Here is a 21,521-nt window from a genome sequence, read left to right as displayed (position 1 = left end):
AGAGTGTTCTTCCTATGTTTTCCTCTAAGAGTTTTATAGTGTCTGGTCTTACATTTAGGTCTCTAATCCATTTTGAGTTTATTTTTGTGTATGGTGCTAGGGAGTGTTCTAATTTCATTCTTTTACATGTAGCTGTCCAGTTTTCCCAGCACCACTTATTGAAGAGACTGTCTTTTTTCCATTGTATATCCTTGCCTCCTTTGTCATAGATTAGCTGACCATAGGTGCATGGGTTTATCTCTGGGCTTTCTATCCTGTTCCATTGATCTATATTTCTGTTTTTGTGCCAGTACCATGTTGTCTTGATTACTGTAGCTTTGTAGTATAGTCTGAAGTCAGGGAGCCTGATTCCTCCAGCTCCATTTTTTTCCCTCAAGATCATTTTGGCTATTCGGGGTCTTTTGTGTCTCCATACAAATTTTAAGATTTTTTGTTCTAGTTCTGTAAAAAATGCCATTGGTAATTTGATAGGGATTGCATTGAATCTGTAGATTGCTTTGGGTAGTATAGTCATTTTCACACTATTGATTCTTCCAATCCAAGAACATGGTATATTTCTCCATCTGTTGGTATCATCTTTAATTTCTTTCATCAGTGTCTTATAGTTTTCTGCATACAGGTCTTTTGTCTCCTTAGGTAGGTTTATTCATAGGTATTTTATTCTTTTTGTTGCAGTGGTAAATGGGAGTGTTTCCTTAATTTCTCTTTCATATTTTCCATCATTAGTGTATAGGAATGCAAGAGATTTCTGTACATTAATTTTGTATCCTGCAACTTTACCAAATTCATTGATTTAGCTGAATATTAAAGTGACCAATCAAAAAAGTAAACTGACTTCCTTTGCTAATTTCTTTGGCCAGGTTTTTACACAGTACGTCTTTAAAAGACAAATTAGGTCATTACAAAAAGGCATGGTGTATTTTAAATCTCAGCGAACGTTTATGTTTTATCTTAGAAAAAATTATAAAAAATAAAAATTATCATCTTTGGTTTCTTTTCTGCATTACATTTTCAAAGATCTAAAGAAATTGAAAAATAACTAATGCTATTTCATAGAAGAAAGAAAGATAGCTTTGTGTTAGTAGCTCAACATCAGTTTCTTGTAAAAGACACTCAATTTTTAGTGATATTGCATTGTTTGCCTATGTTTAAGCCTGAACAAATCCTTTCTGTCTAAATCATATAATCTGTATAGAATTAATCTTAAGTTTATATTTGAAGTAACACTATCAGGATTATTAACCTTAAATTACTCCTAATTATACTTCTTTTCAAGATTCTGTTTTTGAATTTATTTCCTGGCAGAAGGGCAAAGGAATGTCATTATATATGATCTTGATTTACCTGCCTGATGTCCTACTGCACAATGATTCATTTACTCCAAGAGTTTGAACGTGGGTGTCCCATTTTAAGAAAACCTGATTTTATCCAATGTAAAACATATTCCCTGGGGACAAAGGAGAAGGGAAGGGTGGGCAATTACTCAATTAATACCCAATTCATACCTTTGAAATGCACCCTAAAGTAATTCAGGAAGATCTGGTTCATACACACACACACACACACACACACACACACACACACACACACAAATTCATTTTATACATGGCACTGTAGGCTCATGGGTATTTCATCAAGTGAGGATATCACTGTGTAGCAATAAATCAAATGTCTGTACATTGCACAAGCTGTATCAGGGCTTTCAGAGTCCTTTATAAACAAGCATCCTGACCTTCTTTTTCCCTTTTGCAGATGATCTCTCTCAAGAGGAGGACAATGATCCCCCAAAAGAATATGATCCTGGGCAATTTGCAGGCCTTCTCCATGGATCCTCTCCAGCGTGTGAGTCCCCTGAAAATCCATTTCATCTCTATGGGAAAAGAGATGAACGTGAAGAAGGAAAAGATGAAGTCAGTTTGACAAATAGTCCTTTGCCTTTCAAGCAGACTCCGATAGAAAATAACTCAGAACCTTTGGTAAAGAAAATTAAACCCAAAGTAGTCAGTAGAACAATTTTTCACAAAAAAAGCAACCAACTCGAAAACCATACCATTGTTGGCACAAGAACAGCTAGGAGTGGATCCCGGAATGGGGACCAGTGGATTGTGAACACAGGGGGATTTGTGGAGAGAGCCTGTACCCTGGGAAGAATAAGGTCATTGCCAAAAGCCCTGATCGACATGCATTTATCAAAAAATGTCTCTAAATCGGATTCTGATCTCATTGCCTACCCTTCAAATGCAAAAACATCAAGAGTTAACTGGACTGAATCTTCAACTGCTGATCACAGTTCTAAAGGGAATTCTGAAAGAACGCCATCCTTCACTTCCGAATGGGAAGAAGTAAGATTTGTTCTTATTATTCCTTATTTAAGGCTTTATCATCGAGGGGGTTTTGGGGGAAGGATTTTCAGCTTTTTAAGTCTCTCAAAGGAAAAAAAATTAACGAACACATATAATTCCAAGTGGAAGGGAAAGGTTCTAGAGGTGTCACATGATAATTTCACAGTGAGTGTGAAAACAACACATGAGGGGAAATCTGTTGTTTCTATAGAAATTGATATCAAGCAGAAGTAATAACTAGCTATGAGGTACAAGAAAATGTTCACATTGTGTCTGACCAAGCAATGCAGCTGACAAATTGAGAAAAATCTTTGTATTTTTGTTGCTCCATATCATTTTGTTACTTGCTAAAACTCTTTGTTAGCTCATCTCCCTTCTTTAAAGTATCTTATAGTTTCAGAAGGACTTTTATAATCTTGATGATAAACAGAATGGTCCTGGCCTTTCTCCAAGTACCATACAAAAAACACAAATTACTTAATATTTCCCTTTACAACTATTAGAGAGACATTAAAGAAAAATATGTTGCAGTCCAGTATCACCAATTTAAGCTCTACTTAAAGACAAAGTCTTTAATTTCATAGAATTACTCAGAAAGCAAGTGCCCTTGTAAGGTTATAAAATATCATCCTTTGTCCCTGGCATTATTATTACATAATAAAGTAATGAAGTCTCTTGCTTTTTCTTGAATTTCTTCAAAGAATGGACCACACTCTTCCTTGGCATTTCACTCTAGCATGTCACATTTTGTCTCTCAGAAGATTGTGCCGGTTGGATTAGGTTTTGAAGCACAATAGGTCACTATAGTATTCTGAGAACTAGAAATGGAAATGGTTCTGGTATTGACATTCTGAATTGAGCTGTTAGAGAAAATCGCTTAATCTCTCTGCACCTGTTTCAGGGTGAACAAAATGGGACGTTTAAGTAATGCTCACTGTCCTTTCTGAAACCTGCTGTCTTCCTAAGGTTGCTAGGATGATGAGGAGAGGGATTAAACCATAAATAGCTAAAGCTCTGACAGTCACATCTTCCTATACATTCCATAGTAGTAGATTGATAGTTTATTCAGATCTATCCATTTCTTATATTTATTAACTCTGTGAATAACATCTAGAGATCCTTTTTGGAACAAGGCAGGATTAATTAACATTTAACTTACCTCTTAGCATCAAGTTGTCTCCATGCCTAGATTCTTGTGATTACATGCTACAAATCAGCTTGTGGCTGGTTAAACCATTTAACAAGAACTTGGTTCCAATGGTCATGCTTCACTGGTCAGATGAGATGCACATTCTCAGACAGAAGAGGAAGTATGCCCAAGAGGGTAGACATTGTCACGTGAATTTATCTTCAGCTCCTTTCCCATCTGAGTTTAAAGAATAACAATTTCTAACTTACTGACCCATGTAGGTCCAAACAAAGTTCATTTTAGGAAATACAAAGAAAAGGCAAGCTGATTTTGAAAGTTTAAGAAAGGGAAATATAATTTGTATTTCTAAAAGCATTTCAAAAGATGTCTGCCTCCCTTTAAACCCTTCTCTGTCAGTCTCTTAATTGTTGTATTGCAATGGTAATAATATCAAGAATATATGCTTCTGGAAAAAAAAAAGCATATATGCTTCTGGCATATGAAAGTATTTTAAAATGCAATGCTGAAATGCAATGCTAAGTGAAATGAGTCAGACAGAGAAAGACAAATACTATATTATATCACATATATATGGAATCTAAAAAATGTAACAAACTAGTGACTATAACAAAAAAGAAGCAGACTCACAGATATAGAAATCAAACTAGTGGTTACCAGTGGGAGGGGAGAGGGGCAATATAGGGTGGAGGATTAAGAGGTACAAACTATTGGCTGTAAGATAGGCTCAAGGATGTATTGTACAACACAGGGAATATAGCCAATATTTTGTAATCACTGTAAATGGAAACTAACCTTTAAATTTTGTATAAAAAATAAAAATAAATTTAAAATTTTTAAATAAAAAATAAATAAAAGTGCAACACTATAAGTGAATGTAATAATTCCTTTATATGGTTTTTGTTTCTCACAGATTGACAAAATAATGAATTCCATAGATGTTGGAATTAACAGTGAACTTGAAGAAATTAATGGTGAGAACACAAGTAAGGAAACCTCTCCTCTATGTTGTAAAGAATAAATGTGCTCAAGAACTAGCTATGAAATGATAGGAGTCTATAGATAATTTCATGTTTTACTATAACAATAGTAGCTACAAATTATTTTTTTCCATTCATTTCAAACAACTATAACCTCTAAACAACATCAATTATACTGATTTAGCAAATTGAGAGTTTTTTCCCCATGTGCTATTTTACTATGCCAGTTAACGTTAATGAAGTTCCAACTTTATGTAGAGCTAAGTATGAAGCAATTCAAAGTGTTCTAGAACATGGTAACAACACACTACTATTTCTCATTCTGTGAAACGTCCCATTCATCCTGGCCAAAGTGATTAACAACTTCTCCTAAATTGTAAGCTCCAGTATGGCAAGAACTTACTCATCTTCTCGTATCCCAGAATACCTAGCAGAGTGTCTCACAAATAGTCGGTTCTGCAATCACCCTTACAAAGTATTGTTTTCTTCCCTATAATTAAAGCTCAAGAGTGGAAGGTCATTTAAAACTTTGTTAGTAGTGATAGTTGGTGTTTCTGTAGAGATGATGAGATTAAGGTCTGCAGGAGAGAAGCCTAAATATATCATACAGTAAACAGTTATAGTCCTTGTGTAGGACTTTGATAGTCACCAGAGTCTTTTAAACAGCACTCTAAGTGACTGTTAAGCACAGGAAGGTTGGAGAAGCGCTCTCTTCTGGTTCACTGGGCCTGGGTAGACAAGAAGTGACATTGAAATCTGGGGTTGCAGTCAATGAAGGGAATATTCAGGTCTAAATGATACCCTTGCAGGAGCACCTCACTCCTTGCTCCTATGCTGGGACAAGTATGAACTTAAATTGTTCTAATATGGCTGGGCTGCATGTTAATTAAGTGATAATTTCTTAAAAGACTAGACAGTTTTTTTTTCTAAAACACGTGTTTGTTTTAGATTTTAAAAACTGAAAAATTATGAAAAAAAGTACCAAAATTGTGTCCATTTGTTTAGTGACACAAGCTTGATGGCATGTGTAGTTAGCTCTCTCACACAGAAATGCTGATAAACATTGAGGACTTTTCCAGTATCCAGAGAACTAGCCTAAGAATGTATGTTGCCATATAGTTCTTTCAGATATGCTTACAGAATAATTTCAAGAAAGCTGTAGGAATGCAGATTATTGACTGATGTGAAGGTAAGAATGTATTTTCTTATCATAGTAAGTTCCCTGTTACTGAGAATATTCAAGCAGAGATTTAATGCTTCTCTGTTGGAAGACTTAGGTGACATTGAACATTCTAATGTAAAATTCTTCAGATAGCACCATAGAATTGTGAAAATATCATAAACTTTATTATAATGAAAATAAGTACAAATGTTAAAATTGCCACTCAGGCAAAATTGCCTTTGAAGGGCATTTTAATAATAAATAAATCCACAGATTATTTTCCCTTAAATTACCCTCATTTCACCTCTCAGATCACCATCCTACCCACTACCTTTATTTACTATTTTTCTACAGTGATAGTGAAAATGAAGACTCAGTCCCCAAAGCATCATTACTATCAACAAAGACTGTATGCGCCTTAATTTTCACTTCTTAATTACACACTAGTTATGCACTAAGTGATTGACCATAACATGTGGCATTCCAATTGGCCATTAGGCCATTTGTGAATTACAGCTTTAGTGGTGCAGGCCTTTCCCTCTCGAGACTAGACAGAACTAGAGAAGTGATAGACAACCCCGTGAAGATGACATTCCACAAATAATGTATTGGGTACTACTGAGTGTGGCCAGGAAATCACATGGTGGAATAAAAAGTCAGACAGAAGTGAATTCAAATATCAGTCCTGCTATTTACTAGCTGCTTGATCTTCGGCAACTCACTCAGTTTCCCCATCAACAGAAATGGAGATATTAATGTAGGATCGTTGTAGAGACATATACAATGGCATATAAGTAGAGTCTGATACATGTAGACATGTATTAAATTTTAGCTCTCCCTTGCCCTATCATGAGGGAGATGCTGTTTTAGACAGTGTGGGCGTATCAAGGTAACCACACATCAGCCCTTCTTTCAAGAACTTTACAGTGTCAGCTAGTCTCACAGCCTTCATGTTAAATTTGCTGTATTCCCTGGAATTGTGGCGTGTCAGTTAGAGTGCAGGTCATAACAAGCCCGACAGTCAGATGGTACCAGAGAAGAGTAATTACTAAAAGAGAGCATAAAACTCCAGGCTACCCCGGCAAGGAGAAGAGAATAATCTAGATGTTTGTTTGTTCGTTTTGGCTGCATTAGGTCTTTGTTGCTGTGTACTGGCTTTCTCTAGTTGAGGTGAGCAGGAGCTACTCTTTGTTGCGGTGCGGTGGCTTCTCTTATGGAGCACGGGCTCTAGGCGCGCGGGCTTCAGTAGTTGTGGCACATGTGCTCAGTAATTGTGGCTCACAGACTCTAGAGCACAGGCTCAGGAGTTGTGGCACACAGGCTTAGTTGCTCCTTGGCATGTGGGACCTTCTCGGACCAGGGATCAAACCCATGTACCCTGCATTGGCAGGTGGCTTCTTAACCACTGTGCCACCAAGGAAGTCCCTTTAGAATGCGTTGATTTAAATGTTCTAAATTATTTTTATGAAATCTGAGTATTCTCTTTTTGCTTGACAATGAGGAAGAGATGTGCAATAAAACCAATGGGAAGTCAATTTAGAGTGAGCAAGAGGCAATGGTACTTTACCTAGTATTGTGTTGTCGGCATCTACAGTTTTGTTTTGGAAGGCCACTGAGCCAAGCACTCCGACTGGCTTCATCACAGATGCATAGTTTTATGAGCATTTATGATGTTTGTTGCTAAAAACCTCAGAAGGTGATTGGGAGACTAAAATCATAAGCAGTGGAGATACATGATGGATCAAGGATCAGCATTAAATTTTCCATGCTGTTGCCCCTTATGTTTCATTGTTTTTGTTGGCCCTCCTCCCACCCCACTTGCATTTGCAATTTCAGGTATTTTTGTAAACAAAATATTTATTGGACCAGGAAGGGAGTTGGAACTCTTCCATCTTCATTCCTAAAAATATGAACCAGCTCAAAGTTTGAGCAGTCTCTATGAATTGTATAACGAGTTTCACCCATAGAAATCATTTTTCTCTCTTATAAAAAATTTCCTCAGCAATTATACAGTAGTTTGAAGCTTATCTGGCAGCCCCAACTCTCCAGGACTAAGATAGAAATAAAAGTAAATAACATTTACTGAATTTATTTTAGGTCAGTCCCTTAGGTTCTCACTCAGACTAATATTAATGGATGGTTTTCACAAACATAACGTCTGGTTTCCCACTTGAAATCAGACTTAAATGCCAGACAAATTGGCATTGGCAGTAGGATTCAGTTATATCGATACCTCGTATTATGTAGAACATCCTGCTCTTTGGTGGTGCTGTATATGTGATATGCTAATACATTCTATGTCATCGTGTACAGCCATGTATAGGATTTTTTCAGAGAACAGATTTTAAGGTTAGATAGATTTGGCTTCAGATCCTAATGTTGCATCTCAGTGGCTTTGTGACCTCTTTGATCTCAGTTTCTTCCCCTATAAATTCAGAGTTTTAACAACCACCTCATAAGACTCCTGCAAGGTTAAATTATACGATTGTACCACTGTAGCCTAACACATAGCAGGTGATCAATAAATATAAATTCTCTTACCTTCTTATCCAGGTATGCATGACTTACCTTTCTAATTAGAGTGTACACCACACAGGAAGATACTTGGGAAATCTTTCTTTTTGATCAGTAAAAACTGTAGTTAAGATATAACTCTTCATATTCTAAGTTTTTTTCATGTGGAGTCTTTCTTGAAGTTTTATTTCTTAACCGTTGTCTTTGTATCACAAGGAAGTACTTTCATGTTAGGAAATTCACCATATTCATTGGAACTACTACATGTTGTCACACTTTCCAAGAATCAAGTTGATGATCTTCTTGATGAGATTGAGGATCACTTAAGTAAAGTGGAGGCAATAATTGGCTCCACAGGATCTGCTTATTGTTACACAACGGCAAATATGCAAAGTAACCAAGTGCCCAGACTTTACAGTCCAGGGGTGGCTAATAATCTTATAAACACTCTCCTATTTCTAAACTGGCCTCACTCATCTCCTGCTACAAGGACTTTCGGTATATGGACTATATTAGATTGATCTCAGGTACCTGAATATAAAAAATAGTATTTAGTTAAAAGGTATTTTTTGAGGCTGGGATTTTTGTCCTTATACTTAAGATTGAATTGTATTCAAAGAGAAATATTCTAGAGTCTTATCTTTTAAAAATCTACTTTTGCCAATGTATGAATTTCATCTAAATTTTAATTATAAATGATTTGTAAAGGATTTTACCATAGAGTACACTGTCTATATTGGATAGATAAAGCAACTCTTAAGTTATTTGCTGGAGAATACATAGCTCTGAAAGCAGCAGTTAACAATAATCCAGAGCCCTGCTTTCTAAGCTTTTGCTTCTCTTCCTCCAAGAGTCTGAGGGCCAGGTTACAGTACAGCGTTCCTTATAGCCATAGAGATCTTCCATGGAGAGTTTCTAGGAATTTAGGGACTCGCTAAGGCAGAGTAAGTGTTCTCTCCTCCTGAGCTAAACTCCACCTTCTCCCTGGTCTACAGGAACAGAGAGAGCTCACATGATCCTTTCCCCAAAGAGAGTCTATTTCTAAGTGGCTACGGCAGACATCTCCACAGCCCCAGAAGCTGCTCCTCCCTGATGTTTTGGTTGCTCCCAGGCCCCTGATATTTACTCACACAGTTTAGATCTGTATCCGGAGGTTCTTTGCCATCAATGCAGCTGATAGCTGTCCTCCTGCTAAGGTTGCTGATGGGAATATCATTCCTCAAACTCTAGGAGAACACTTTTTAAAAAAATGTATTTACAATCTCCTAGAGTTGCCCTATTAGAGAAATGACAAAGAGGAAAGCTGAATTGTATTCCATTCTTACTGTGTGCCAGATGCTGCGCAGTTTACTCCTGTGAGCATTCAGTTCTCCAAATAACTCGGTGAGGTATTATTATACCCATTTTATAGATGAAGAAAGGCTAAGAAAGGGTAACTTGTCAAAGTCAACTGCTTCAAACCTAGGTTTGTTTCTTCCAGAAGTTCATACTCCTTTCAATAAAATATGTTACTATAAAGAACAACAGAAGCCAGCCCTTTGCTTCTTTCTCTTTAGTTCAATTCATAAGCATATGCACTATGGGGAGCCAACTGAGGTGTTTACATGTAAAACCAACCACTTTCCCTTAGCAAAGCCTAACTATTGGTATGGAAGACTTTAGCTTAAACCCCAAAGCCCTCCCAAAGCACAGGCCACGTGGTCATGTATTTAAATGAATCACAAGCCTGAATATCTCCTACCTCCCAAAAGTGAACGCATATGCTAATAATGACTTGGGTTTCACTTATTTTCAGAGGAAGAATTTTCCTTGCCTCCAGTAATATTTTTTCCATGAACTGTTAAATGGTACATAAAAGCCTCTCTGTGAAATATTTTGCAACAGGCATAACTTATTTTTTATTTTTATGTCTTTTTACAGCACTATTTCTAATAGAACCAACTGGGGAAGGTGGGTAGTGACATACGTTAGCATACAGGCACACTATTGTCTAAATCAAGAGAGGATTAATTTTTATTATTATTTTATGTAACACTTCACTGAGTAACTTAGTTTTTTTTTCAGATAGATTAAATCTAAGAAACTCCTTAATAATAGAATAACCATGTAACAGTGTGAGGTACAGTAATCATTAGGCTAGCATGAGTTAACTAATCTTTATCAAGAGATAGTGTTTAATCAGCCAAACAATTGTGTCCTTAGCACAATAGACACTGAAATTTAACATCTTTTAATGACTATTCCAAATAGTCATTAAAAACTAAAATAACCTACGTGATAAAGATTTTGATCACTAAAATGTGGCTGAGATTCTCTGGTTTTGAAATTACAAGTAATATTCATATGTGAAATTTGTTTTAAGTATAAAATAGTTGGGTGTTATTCTGTGGCCTAATATTTGCCTATGATGTATCAGTAGTTAGAACTGGTACACTGTTTTCAATTCAACGGAATATTTAACCTTCTAGAAGAGGCCCAGAGAGGTGAGCAACTGCCATCTTCTACTGTAGTTATACTGAAATACTTTCCATAACATCTTTCGTATATGATCAATCAACATCTGCTCACTACTTCCAGAGACAATGTATTCTATCACTGGGAAGCTCAAATTGTTAAAAACTCATTTTTTCAAGTCCCTTCTATCTATTTTTCTCTTAAAAAATTTCCAGTGAAACAAAGGATGGATAATGGCCCATTATTTCTAATATATTATGAGTATCTTCAGGATATGGCTGATATTTTTGATAGACCATACCCCCTTGCCCATTCACCATTAAACTGAAAAACAGTGCAAAGAGTCTCCTTTATAGACACTTTAAAAATACTAGTTGCATGACTTCTATATAAATGTCAGTGCATTTTACAAAGTCCAGCATTAACAACCTCATACTTGTAAGAGAGTCAGAAGTAAAAATAATTGGGAGTAATTTGAAATATAGACACAGGCCTTCATAGGTTATGGATCATCATAATGATTACTTTTAGATACAAATTTGTTTTCCCAAACTACAATGAAGAATGAAGTGATAAACATGGGTCACTTACCCATGAGAAAAACTTCATAGCTTATACTGGTTGTTTCTATGATACACTATTCTGGTAACAAAGGGCTTCTCATCTACCAGTATTTTTGATACTTAAGTATAAACTTCTAGAGAGTTATATAAATTTAAGAACAGTGGTACCCAGCAATATTACTTTTATGAATGTATCCTAAGGAAACAACAGGACAAGAGCAAAATATGTTTATATAAAGATGTTCATATCAGCATTGTTTATGATCATTTAAGAAATAGAATCAAACCAAATCACCATTAGTAGAAAATTCCTAAAATGAGTCACTGTAATTCCTTATGATGAAATGTTAAATAGCTAATTAAAAATGACATTGTACCTATATTTACTACCATGGAAATATAGCCATAATATACTACTAAGTGAAAAAAGTAGATAACCAAGTAAATTATATCCCATTTTTTAATGCACATGCATGAAAAACATCTGGAAGGACATATGCAAAAAATTAACTGTGAATATCACTGGGTGAGATTATCAGTGATTTTTATTTTCTGCTCTCCTAAATTTTCCGAAATTTTTAGAGTGAGTGTACATTACTTTTATTTTCATTGTCTACATCATTCACTAGAAGAAAGTATATGCCAATTTAGTAAATAAATAAAATGGTAAACAAATTGCAATTTATGCAGAGTCACAAATATGCAAACACATATACATAAACACTTATATGTGAAACATATAAATGTTATAGCCATCAGTGGTGATTAAATTTTGCCAAGTGAACACCTTATTGAATACGTGATTAAGTCTTTTTATTAGTTCTAAGTTAAAATAGGTGTGTTTCAGTGGTTGCAGAAAGGGGATTCATTTGATTTATTTTTAGTTTTTGTTACTGCAAAAACTATTTTTAAATAACAACACAAATTTTTAATATATCCATAACCCAACCCCGATCAAATGATTTTTTTTCTTTTGTCCATGTCCTGGTCTGTGTACGTATTCTAGTGACCTTCTAGCCTTTGTCTATGTGCACAGTCAATTTTTATGTGTTAATAATTTTATAGATAGAATTTTGCAATCTTCATTTTCATGTTACCATTTCACAAAACTCTATTTTCTTACTTTTTTTTCTTACCCCCTTGCTTTATCACTCCTATGAATATCCAGTGTTAACATGGAGTATATACTTGTGCTTTTCTTCAGTTTCTTTCATGCAATTACAAACAGAAAGATGATAGATGATACATAGATAATAGACAGGTAGATGTTGCTTATGTTGTAAAAGTATGAAATCAAGCTATATACATTTCTCTGTAGCTTCTTCTCATTTAACAACAATCATGGCTTTACCTTATTTTTATAATCTGTGAAACAAAATTGCATTGGTGAAGTTCACCGTCAGTGAGGAAGAGAGCTCTGATCTGATTACTACTCCCACCACTGAACTAACTTGCTGTGTGACTTGGAAAATAACACCTCACAATGGACCTAAGTTTCTTAATTTGAAAATAAATGGTAGGACTATATCTTTTCTAACTCTATAATTCTATGACTCATGCTTTTATCTTTTGTTTTATGGGTTATTCTTTGGCAGAGTGTCCTTCTTTAAAACTTTCCACTTAATTTCTTAAGGACAAATGATCAATAAATCTCAACTATGTGTATTTCAACTAGATTCTTCTAGGAATATTGCCAGATCCTCAATTTACATTGCTTTTAAAATATATTAATGTAATAAATGCGTATTTTAATTGATAGAGGTGTGTAAGATATTTAAGTTCTTTGTTTTTATATGCAAAAGTGACTTTGTACGAAGCATCTCAGCTCTTTTAATAAACCTTATCGAGGAGCTTCAAGATGGTGGAAGAGTAAGACATGGAGATCACCTTCCTCCCCACAAATACATCAAAAATACATTTACATGTGGAACAACTCCTACAGAACACCTACTCAAGGCTGGCAGAAGACTTCAGACCTCCCAAAAGGCAAGAAATTCCCCATGTACCTGGGGTAGGGCAAAAGAAAAAAGAAAAAACACAGACAAAAGAATGGGGACGGGACCTGCATCTCTGGGAGGGAGCTGTGAAGGAGGAAAAGTTTCCACACACTAGGAAGCCCCTTCAATGGTGGAAACTGGGGGTGGTCCGGGGGAAGCTTCAGAGCCACAGAGGAGAGAACAACAACAGGGGTGCGGAGGGCAAAGCAGAGAGATTCCCGCACAGAGGATCGGTGCCGACCGGCACTCACCAGCCCGAGAGGCTTGTCTGCTCACCCGCCGGAGCGGGCGGGGGCTGGGAGATGAGGCTTGGGCTTCGGAGGTCAGTCCCCGGGAAAGGACTGGGGTTGGCTGTGTGAACACAGCCTGAAGGGAGCTAGTGCGCCACTGCTAGTCGGGAGGAGGTTGGGGAAAAAGTCTGGAGCTGGTGAAGAGGCAAGAGACTGTTTCTTGCCTCTTTGTTTCCTGGTGCGCTAGGAGAGGGGATTAAGAAGAGCACCACTTAAAGGAGCTCCAGAGACGTGCGCAAGCCGCAGCTATCAGCGCGGACCCCAGAGACGGGCATGGTATGCTAAGGCTGCTGCTGCAGCCACCAAGAAGCCTGTGTGCAAGCAGAGGTCACTGTCCACACCTCCCCTCCTGGGAGCCTGTGCAGCCCGCCACTGCCAGGGCCCCGTGATCCAGGGACAACTTCCCTGGGAGAACGCACAGCGGGCCTCAGGCTGGTGCAAGGTTATGCTGGCCTCGGCCGCCGCAGGCTCGACAAGCATTCCGTACCCCTCCCTTCCCCGGCCTGAGTGAGCCAGAGCCCCTGAATCAGCTGCTACTTTAACCCCGTCCTGTCTCGGTGGGGAACAGACACCCTCATGTGACCTCCACGCAGAGGCGGGGCCAAATCCAAAGCTGAACCCCAGGAGCTATGCCAACAAAGAAGAGAAAGGGAAATCTCTCCCAGCAGCCTCAGGAGCAGCCGATTAAATCTCCACAGTCAACTTGATGTATCCTGCATCTGTGGAATACCTGAATAGACAGCGAATCATCCCAAATTGAGGAGGCGGACTTCTAGAGCAAGATCTATGATTTTTTCCCCTTTTCCTCTTTTTGTGAATGTGTATGTGTATGCTTCTGTGTGAGATCTTGTCTGTATAGGTTTGCTTCCACCATTTGTCCCAGCGTTCTATCCGACCATTTTTTTTTTTAATTTTTTTCTTAATAATTAATTTTAATTTAAAGAACTCTGTTATACTTTACCTTCTTTCTATCTTTCCTTCCTTCCTTCCCTTTTTGAGACAACGAATCGTCCCAAATTGAGGAGGTGGACTTGGAGAGCAAGTTTTATGATTTTTTCCACTTTACCTCTTTTTGTGAGGGTATATGTGTATGCTTCTATGTAAGATTTTGTCTCTATAACTTTGCTTCCACCATTTGTCCTAAGGTTCTATCCTTCCCTTTTTTTTTTCCTCTAAATAATTATTTTTTTAATTCAATAACTTTATTATACTTTATTTTATTTTACTGTATCTTCTTTCTTTCTGTATTTTTTCCTTCCTTCCCTCATTCCTTCCTTCCTTCCCTCCTCCCTCCCTCCCTCCTTTCTTTCCTTCTTGCCTTCTTCCTTTCTTTTCTTCTTTCTTTCTTTCTTCCTTCCCTCCTTCCTTCCTTCCCTCCTCTCTTTCTTTCTTTCTTTCTTTCTTTCCTATTTCCTCCTACTTCTACTAATTCTCTCTACTTTCTCTCCCTTTTATTCTGAGCCGAGTGGATGAAAGGCTCTTGCTGCTCCAGCCAGGAGTCAGGACTCTGCCTCTGAGGTGGGAGAGCCAACTTCAGAACACTCGTCAAGAAGAGACCTCCCAGCCCCACATAATATCAAACGGCGAAAATCTCCCAGAGATCTCCATCTCAACACCAGCACCCAGCTTCACTCAACGACCAGCAAGCTACAGTGCTGGACAACCTATGCCAACCATATAGCAAAACAGGAACACAACCCCACCCACTAGCAGAGAGGCTGCCTAAAATCATAATAAGTCCACAGACACCCCAAAACACACCACCAGACGTGGACCTGCCCACTAGAGAGACAAGATCTAGCCTCATACACCACAACACAGCCACTAGTCCCCTCCACCAGGAAGCCTACACAACCCACTGAACCAACCTTAGCCACTGGAGACAGACATCAAAAACAACGGGAGCTACGAACTTGCAGCCTGCAAAAAGGTGAACCCAATCACAGTAAGATAAGCAAAATGAGAAGACAGAAAAACACACAGCAGATGAAGGAGCAAGATAAAAACCCACCAGACCTAACAAATGAAGAGGAAATAGGCAGTCTACCTGAAAAAGAGTTCTTCAGAATAATGATAGTAAAGATGATCCAAAATCTTGGATATAGAATGGAGAAAATACAAGAAGCGTTTAACAAGGACCTAGAAGAACTAAAGAGCACAGAAACAATGAAGAACAACAATACATGAAATTGAAAATTCTCTGAAAGGAATCAATAGCAGAATAACTGAGGCACAAGACGAATAAGTGACCTGGAAGATAAAATAGTGGAAATAGCTACCACAGAGCAGAATAAAGAAAAAAGAATGAAAAGAATTGAGGGACAGCCTCAGGGACCTCTGGGACAACATTAAACACACCAACATTCAAATTATAGGAGTCCCAGAAGAAGAGAAAAAGAAAGGGACTGAGAAAATATTTGAAGATATTATAGTTGAAAACTTCCCTAATATGGGAAAGGAAATAGTTAATGAAGTCCAGGAAGCACAGAGTCCCATACAGGATAAGTCCAAGGAGAAGCATGCCAAGACACATATTAATCAAACTGTCAAAAATTAAATACAAAGAAAACATGTTAAAAGCAGCAAGGGAAAAACAACAAATAACACACAAGGGAATCCCCATAAGGATAACAGCTGATCTTTCAGCAGAAACTCTGCAAGCCAGAAGGGACTGGCAGGACATATTTAAAATGATGAAGGAGAAAAACCTACAACCAAGATTACTCTACCGAGCAAGGATCTCATTCAGATTTGATGGAGAAATTAAAACCTTTACAGACAAGCAAAAGCTGAGAGAGTTCAGCACCACCAAACCAGCTTTACAACAAATGCTAAAGGAACTTCTCTACGCAGGAAACACAAGAGAAGGAAAAGACCTACAATAACAAACCCAAAACAATTAAGAAAATCGTAGTAGGAACATACATATCAATAATTACCTTAGGGCTTCCCTGGTGGCGCAGTGGTTGAGAGTCCGCCTGCCGATACAGGGGACACGGGTTCGTGCCCCGGTCTGGGAAGATCCCACATGTTGTGGAGCGGCTGGGCCCGTGAGCCATGGCCGCTGAGCCTGCATGTCCAGAGCCTGTGCTCTGCAACGGGAGAGGCCACAACAGTGAGAGACCCGCGTACCACACACACAAAAATAATAATAATAATAATTACCTTAAATGTAAATGGATTAAATTCTCCAACCAAAAGACATGGACTAGCTGAATGGATACAAAAACAAGACCTGTATATATGCTATCTACAAGAGACCCACTTCAGACCTAGGGACACATACAGACTGAAAGTGAGGGGATGGAAAAAGATATTCCATGCAAATGGAAATCAAAAGAAAGCTGGAGTAGCAATTCTCATATCAGTCAACATAACATTAAAATAAAGACTATTACAAGAGACAAAGAAGGAAACTACATAGTGATCAAGGGACCAATCCAAGAAGAAGATATAACAATTGTAAATATCTATACACCCAACATAGGAGCACCTCAATACATAAGGCAACTACTAACAACCATAAAAGGGGAAATCGAAGGTAACACATCATAGTAGGGGAATTTAACACCCCACTTTCACCAATGGATAGATCATCCAAAATGAAAATAAATAAGGATACACAAGCTTTAAATGATACATTAAACAAGACGGACTTAATTGATATTTATAAGACATTCCATCCAGAAAAAACAGAATACACTTTCTTTTCAAGTACTCATGGAACATTCTCCAGAATAGATCATATCTTGGGTCACTAATCAAGCCTTGGTAAATTTAAGAAAATTGAAATTGTATCAAGTATCTTTTCTGACCACAATGCTATAAGACTAGATATCAATTACAGGAAGAAATCTGTGAAAAAATAAAACACATGGAGACTAAACAATACACTACTTAATAACCAAGAGATCACTGAAGAAATCAAAGAGGAAATAAAAAAATACCAAAAATCAAATGACAATGAAAACACTATGGCCCCAAACCTATGGGATGCAGCAAAAGCAGTTCTAACACGGAAGTTTATAACAATACAATCCTACCTTAAGAAACAAGAAACATCTCAATTAAACAACCTAACCTTACACCTAAAGCAATTAACGAAAGAACAAGAAAAACCCAAAGTTAGCAGAAGGAAAGAAATCATAAAGATCACATCAGAAATAAATGTAAAAGAAATGAAGGAAACGATAGCAAAGATCAGTAAAACTAAAAGCTGGCTCTTTGAGAAGGTAAACAAAATTGATAAACCATTAGCCAGACTCATCAAGAAAAAAAGGGAGAAGACTCAAATCAATAGAATTAGAAATGAAAAAGGAGAAGTAACAACGGACACTGCAGAAATACAAAGGATCAGGAGAGATTACTACAAGCAACTATATGCCAATAAAATGGACAACCTGGAAGAAATGGACAACACAACCTTCCGAGACTGAACTAGGAAGAAATAGAAAATATAAACAAACCAGTCACAAGCACTGAAATTGAAACTGTGATTAAAAATCTTCCAACAAACAAAAACCCAGGACCAGACGGCTGTACAGGAAAATTCTGTCAAACATTTAGAGAAGAGCTAACACCTATCCTTCTCGAGCTCTTTGAAAATATAGCAGAGAGAGGAACACTCCCAAACTCATTCTATGAGGCCACCATCACCCTGATAGCAAAACCAGACAGGGATGTCACAAAGAAACAAAACTACAAGCCAATATCACTGATGAACATTGATGCAAAAATCCTCAACAAAGTATTAGCAAACAGAATCCAACAGCACATTAAAAGGATCATACACCATAATCAAGTGGGTTTATCCCAGGAATTCAAGGATTCTTCAATATATGCAAATCAATCAATGTGATACACCATTTTAACAAACTGAAGGATAAAAACCATATGATCATCTCAGTAGATGCAGAAAAAGCTTTTGACAAAATTCAATACCCATTTATGATAAAAACCCTCCAGAAAGTAGGTGTAGATGGAACTCTCCTCAACATAATAAAGGCCATATCTGACAAACCCACAGCCAGCATTGTCCTCAGTGGTGAAAAACTGAAACCATTTCCACTAAGATCAGGAACAAGACAATGTTGCCCACTCTCACCACTGTTATTCTACAGAGTTTTGGAAGCTTCAACCACAGCAGTCAGAGAAGAAAAAGAAATGAAAGGAATCCAAATCAAAAAAGAAGAAGTAAAGCTGTCACTCTTTGCAGATGACATGATACTCTACATAGAGAATCCTAAAGATGCTACCAGAAAATTACTAGAGCTAATCAATGAATTTGGTAAAGTAGCAGGATACAAAATTAAAACACAGAAATCTCTTGCATTCCTATGCACTAATGATGAAAAATCTGAAAGTGTGAAATTAAGGAAACACTCCCATTTAGCATTGCAACAAAAAGAATAAAATACCTAGGAATAAACCTACTTATTGAGACAAAAGACCTGTATGCAGAATACTATAAGACACTGAAGAAAGAAATTAAAGATGATACAAACAGATGGAGAGACATATACCGTGTTCTTGGATTTGAAGTATCAACATTGTGAAATTGACTCTACTACCCAAAGCAATCTACAGATTCCATGCAATCACTATCAAACTACCACTGGCATTTTTCACAGAACTAGAACACAAAAGTTCACAATTTGTATGGAAACACAAAAGACCGTGAATAGCCAAAGCAATCTTGAGAAAGAAAAACGAAGCTGGAGGAATCAGGCTCCCTGACTTCAGACTATACTACAAAGCTACAGTAATCAAGACAGTATGGTACTGGCACAAAAACAGTAATATAGATCAATGGAACAGGATAGAAAGCCCAGACATAAAACCACACACTTATGGTCACCTTTTTTTTGATAAAGGAGGCAAGAATATGCAGTGGAGAAAAGACAGCCTCTTCAATAAGTGGTGATGGGAAAACTGGACAGCTACATGTAGAAAATGAAATTAGAACACTCCCTAACACCATACACAAAAATAAACTCCAGATGGATTAAAGACCTAAATGTAAGGCCAGACACTATAAAACTCTTAGAGGAAAACATAGGCAGAACACTCTGACGTAAATCACAGCAAGATCCTTTTTGACCCACCTCGCAGAGAAATGGAAATAAAAGCAAAAATAAACAAATGGGACCTAAGGAAACTTAAAAGCTGTTGCACAGCAAAGGAAACCATAAACAAGACGAAAAGACAGCCCTCTGAATGGGAGAAAATATTTGCAAATGAAGCAACTGACAAAAAGATTAATCTCCAAAATTTACATGCAGCTCAATATCAGAAAAACAAACAACCCAATCCAAAAATGGGCAGAAGACCTAAATAGACATTTCTCCAAAGAAGATATACAGATTGCCAGCAGACACATGAAAGGATGCTCAACATCACTAATCATTAGAGAAATGCAGATCAAAACTACAATGAGGTATCACCCCACAGCAGTCAGGATGGCCATCATCAAAAAATCTACAAACAATAAATGCTGGAGAGGGTGTGGAGAAGGGAACCCTCTTGCACTGTTGGTGGGAATGTAAATTGATACAGTCACTATGGAGAACAGTTTGGAGGTTCCTTAAAAAACTAAAAATAGAACTACCATATGACCCAGTAATCCCACTACTGGGCATATAACCTGAGAAAACCATAATTTAAAAAGAGTCATGTAACACACTGTTCATTGCAGCTTTATTTACAATAGCCAGTACATGGACGCAACCTAAGTGTCCATCGACAGATCAATGGATAAAGAAAATGTGGCACATTTGTAAAGTGGAATATTACTCAGCCATGAAAAGAAACAAAATTGAGTTATTTGTAGTGAGGTGGATGGACCTAGAGTCTGTCATACAGAGTGAAGTAAGTCAGAAAGAGAAAAACAATTACTGTATGTTAACACATATATGTGGAATCTAAAAAAAAAAAAATGGTAATGAAGAACCTAGGGGCAGACTGGAATAAAGATGCAGACCTACTTGATAATGTACTTGATGATGCGGTGAAGTGGAAGGGTAAGCTGAGACGAAGTGAGAGAGTGGCATGGACATATATACACTACCAAATGTAAAACCGATAGCTAGTGGGAAGCAGCCGCATAGCACAGGGAGGTCAGCTCGGTGCTTTGTGACCACCTAGAGGGATGGGATATGGAGGGTGGGAGGCAGGGAGACGCAAGAGGGAAGAGATATGGGGATATATGTATATGATATATGAGTCACTTTGTTATAACGCAGAAACTAACACACCACTGTAAAGCAGTTATACTCCAATAAAAAGAAAAAAAAAAGAAACCTGAAGGAGAAGGAGAGAGAGAACATGACAGTGTGGAATACTCTGTGTGGTTCCACTGGCCTAGCGCAGTAGTTTTTGAACTTTCTGGTGTTGAGACCCCTTTATAGTGCTAAAAACTATTCGGGACCCTCAGAAGATTTTGTTTATGTGGGCCATATCTATGGATATTTATTGTAAAACACTGAGTTAAAAGTAAGAATTTTAAATGTGTTTATTAATTTAAAATAATAATAATAAGCAGATTAGGTACGAACATCAATAACATATCTTTTATGAGTATTAAATGCATTTTCCAAAATAAAAAATAAATAAATAAAAACCTCATGTTGATTTATAGGAGACTCAAATGACTAGCTGAAATCATGTGCATTTTAATGATGTGAATGGGAATAAATGCAGAATTTCTGATAACTGTACTTTGCCTGCTTCTTGAATCCACTAAGCTTCTTCTAAGAATCTTTATGGCAAAAAAGTAGTTAGTATTTCAATAGTGTATACTTTTCATTAGGTTGCAGGTACGGACCAAGTTCTCACCGTTGCCCATTTCTTACCCACTGACTTGGCTTGAGCCAACTGGTCAGGCAACACCCCGACACACACAGGTTCCTGAACTTTGGCTTGCCCCCAAATCTAAGCAGGCACTAAAGTGCAGACCGTTTTTCGTTAATTGTTGATCCCAAAGCAGCTGACCACAGAAACTTTTCCTCTTATATCACCCTGCTCATGCTGTCTGCTCAGCCCCACCAGCTTGCTCTACTTTCCCTCAACATTCC

The 21,521-nt window shown here is 37.4% G+C and overlaps 1 protein-coding gene across 1 annotated transcript in view; it reads left to right on the top strand.

Moving 5' to 3' along the window:
* The window catches only part of ANKS1B (ankyrin repeat and sterile alpha motif domain containing 1B), an 895,734-nt gene that overhangs the window by 384,963 nt on the left and 489,250 nt on the right, over nucleotides 1–21,521 (top strand). The window contains exons 5-6 of the mRNA XM_007467168.1: nucleotides 1,753–2,342; nucleotides 4,403–4,463. Coding sequence (XP_007467230.1) covers nucleotides 1,753–2,342; nucleotides 4,403–4,463 — 651 coding nt within the window. The remainder of the gene's footprint in view (nucleotides 1–1,752; nucleotides 2,343–4,402; nucleotides 4,464–21,521) is intronic.

This window comes from Lipotes vexillifer, unplaced genomic scaffold (genome assembly GCF_000442215.2).
Source record: "Lipotes vexillifer unplaced genomic scaffold, Lipotes_vexillifer_v1.1 scaffold237, whole genome shotgun sequence".
NCBI classification, from domain to species: domain Eukaryota; kingdom Metazoa; phylum Chordata; class Mammalia; order Artiodactyla; family Lipotidae; genus Lipotes; species Lipotes vexillifer.
This window is presented reverse-complemented; position numbering and strand designations above follow the sequence as displayed.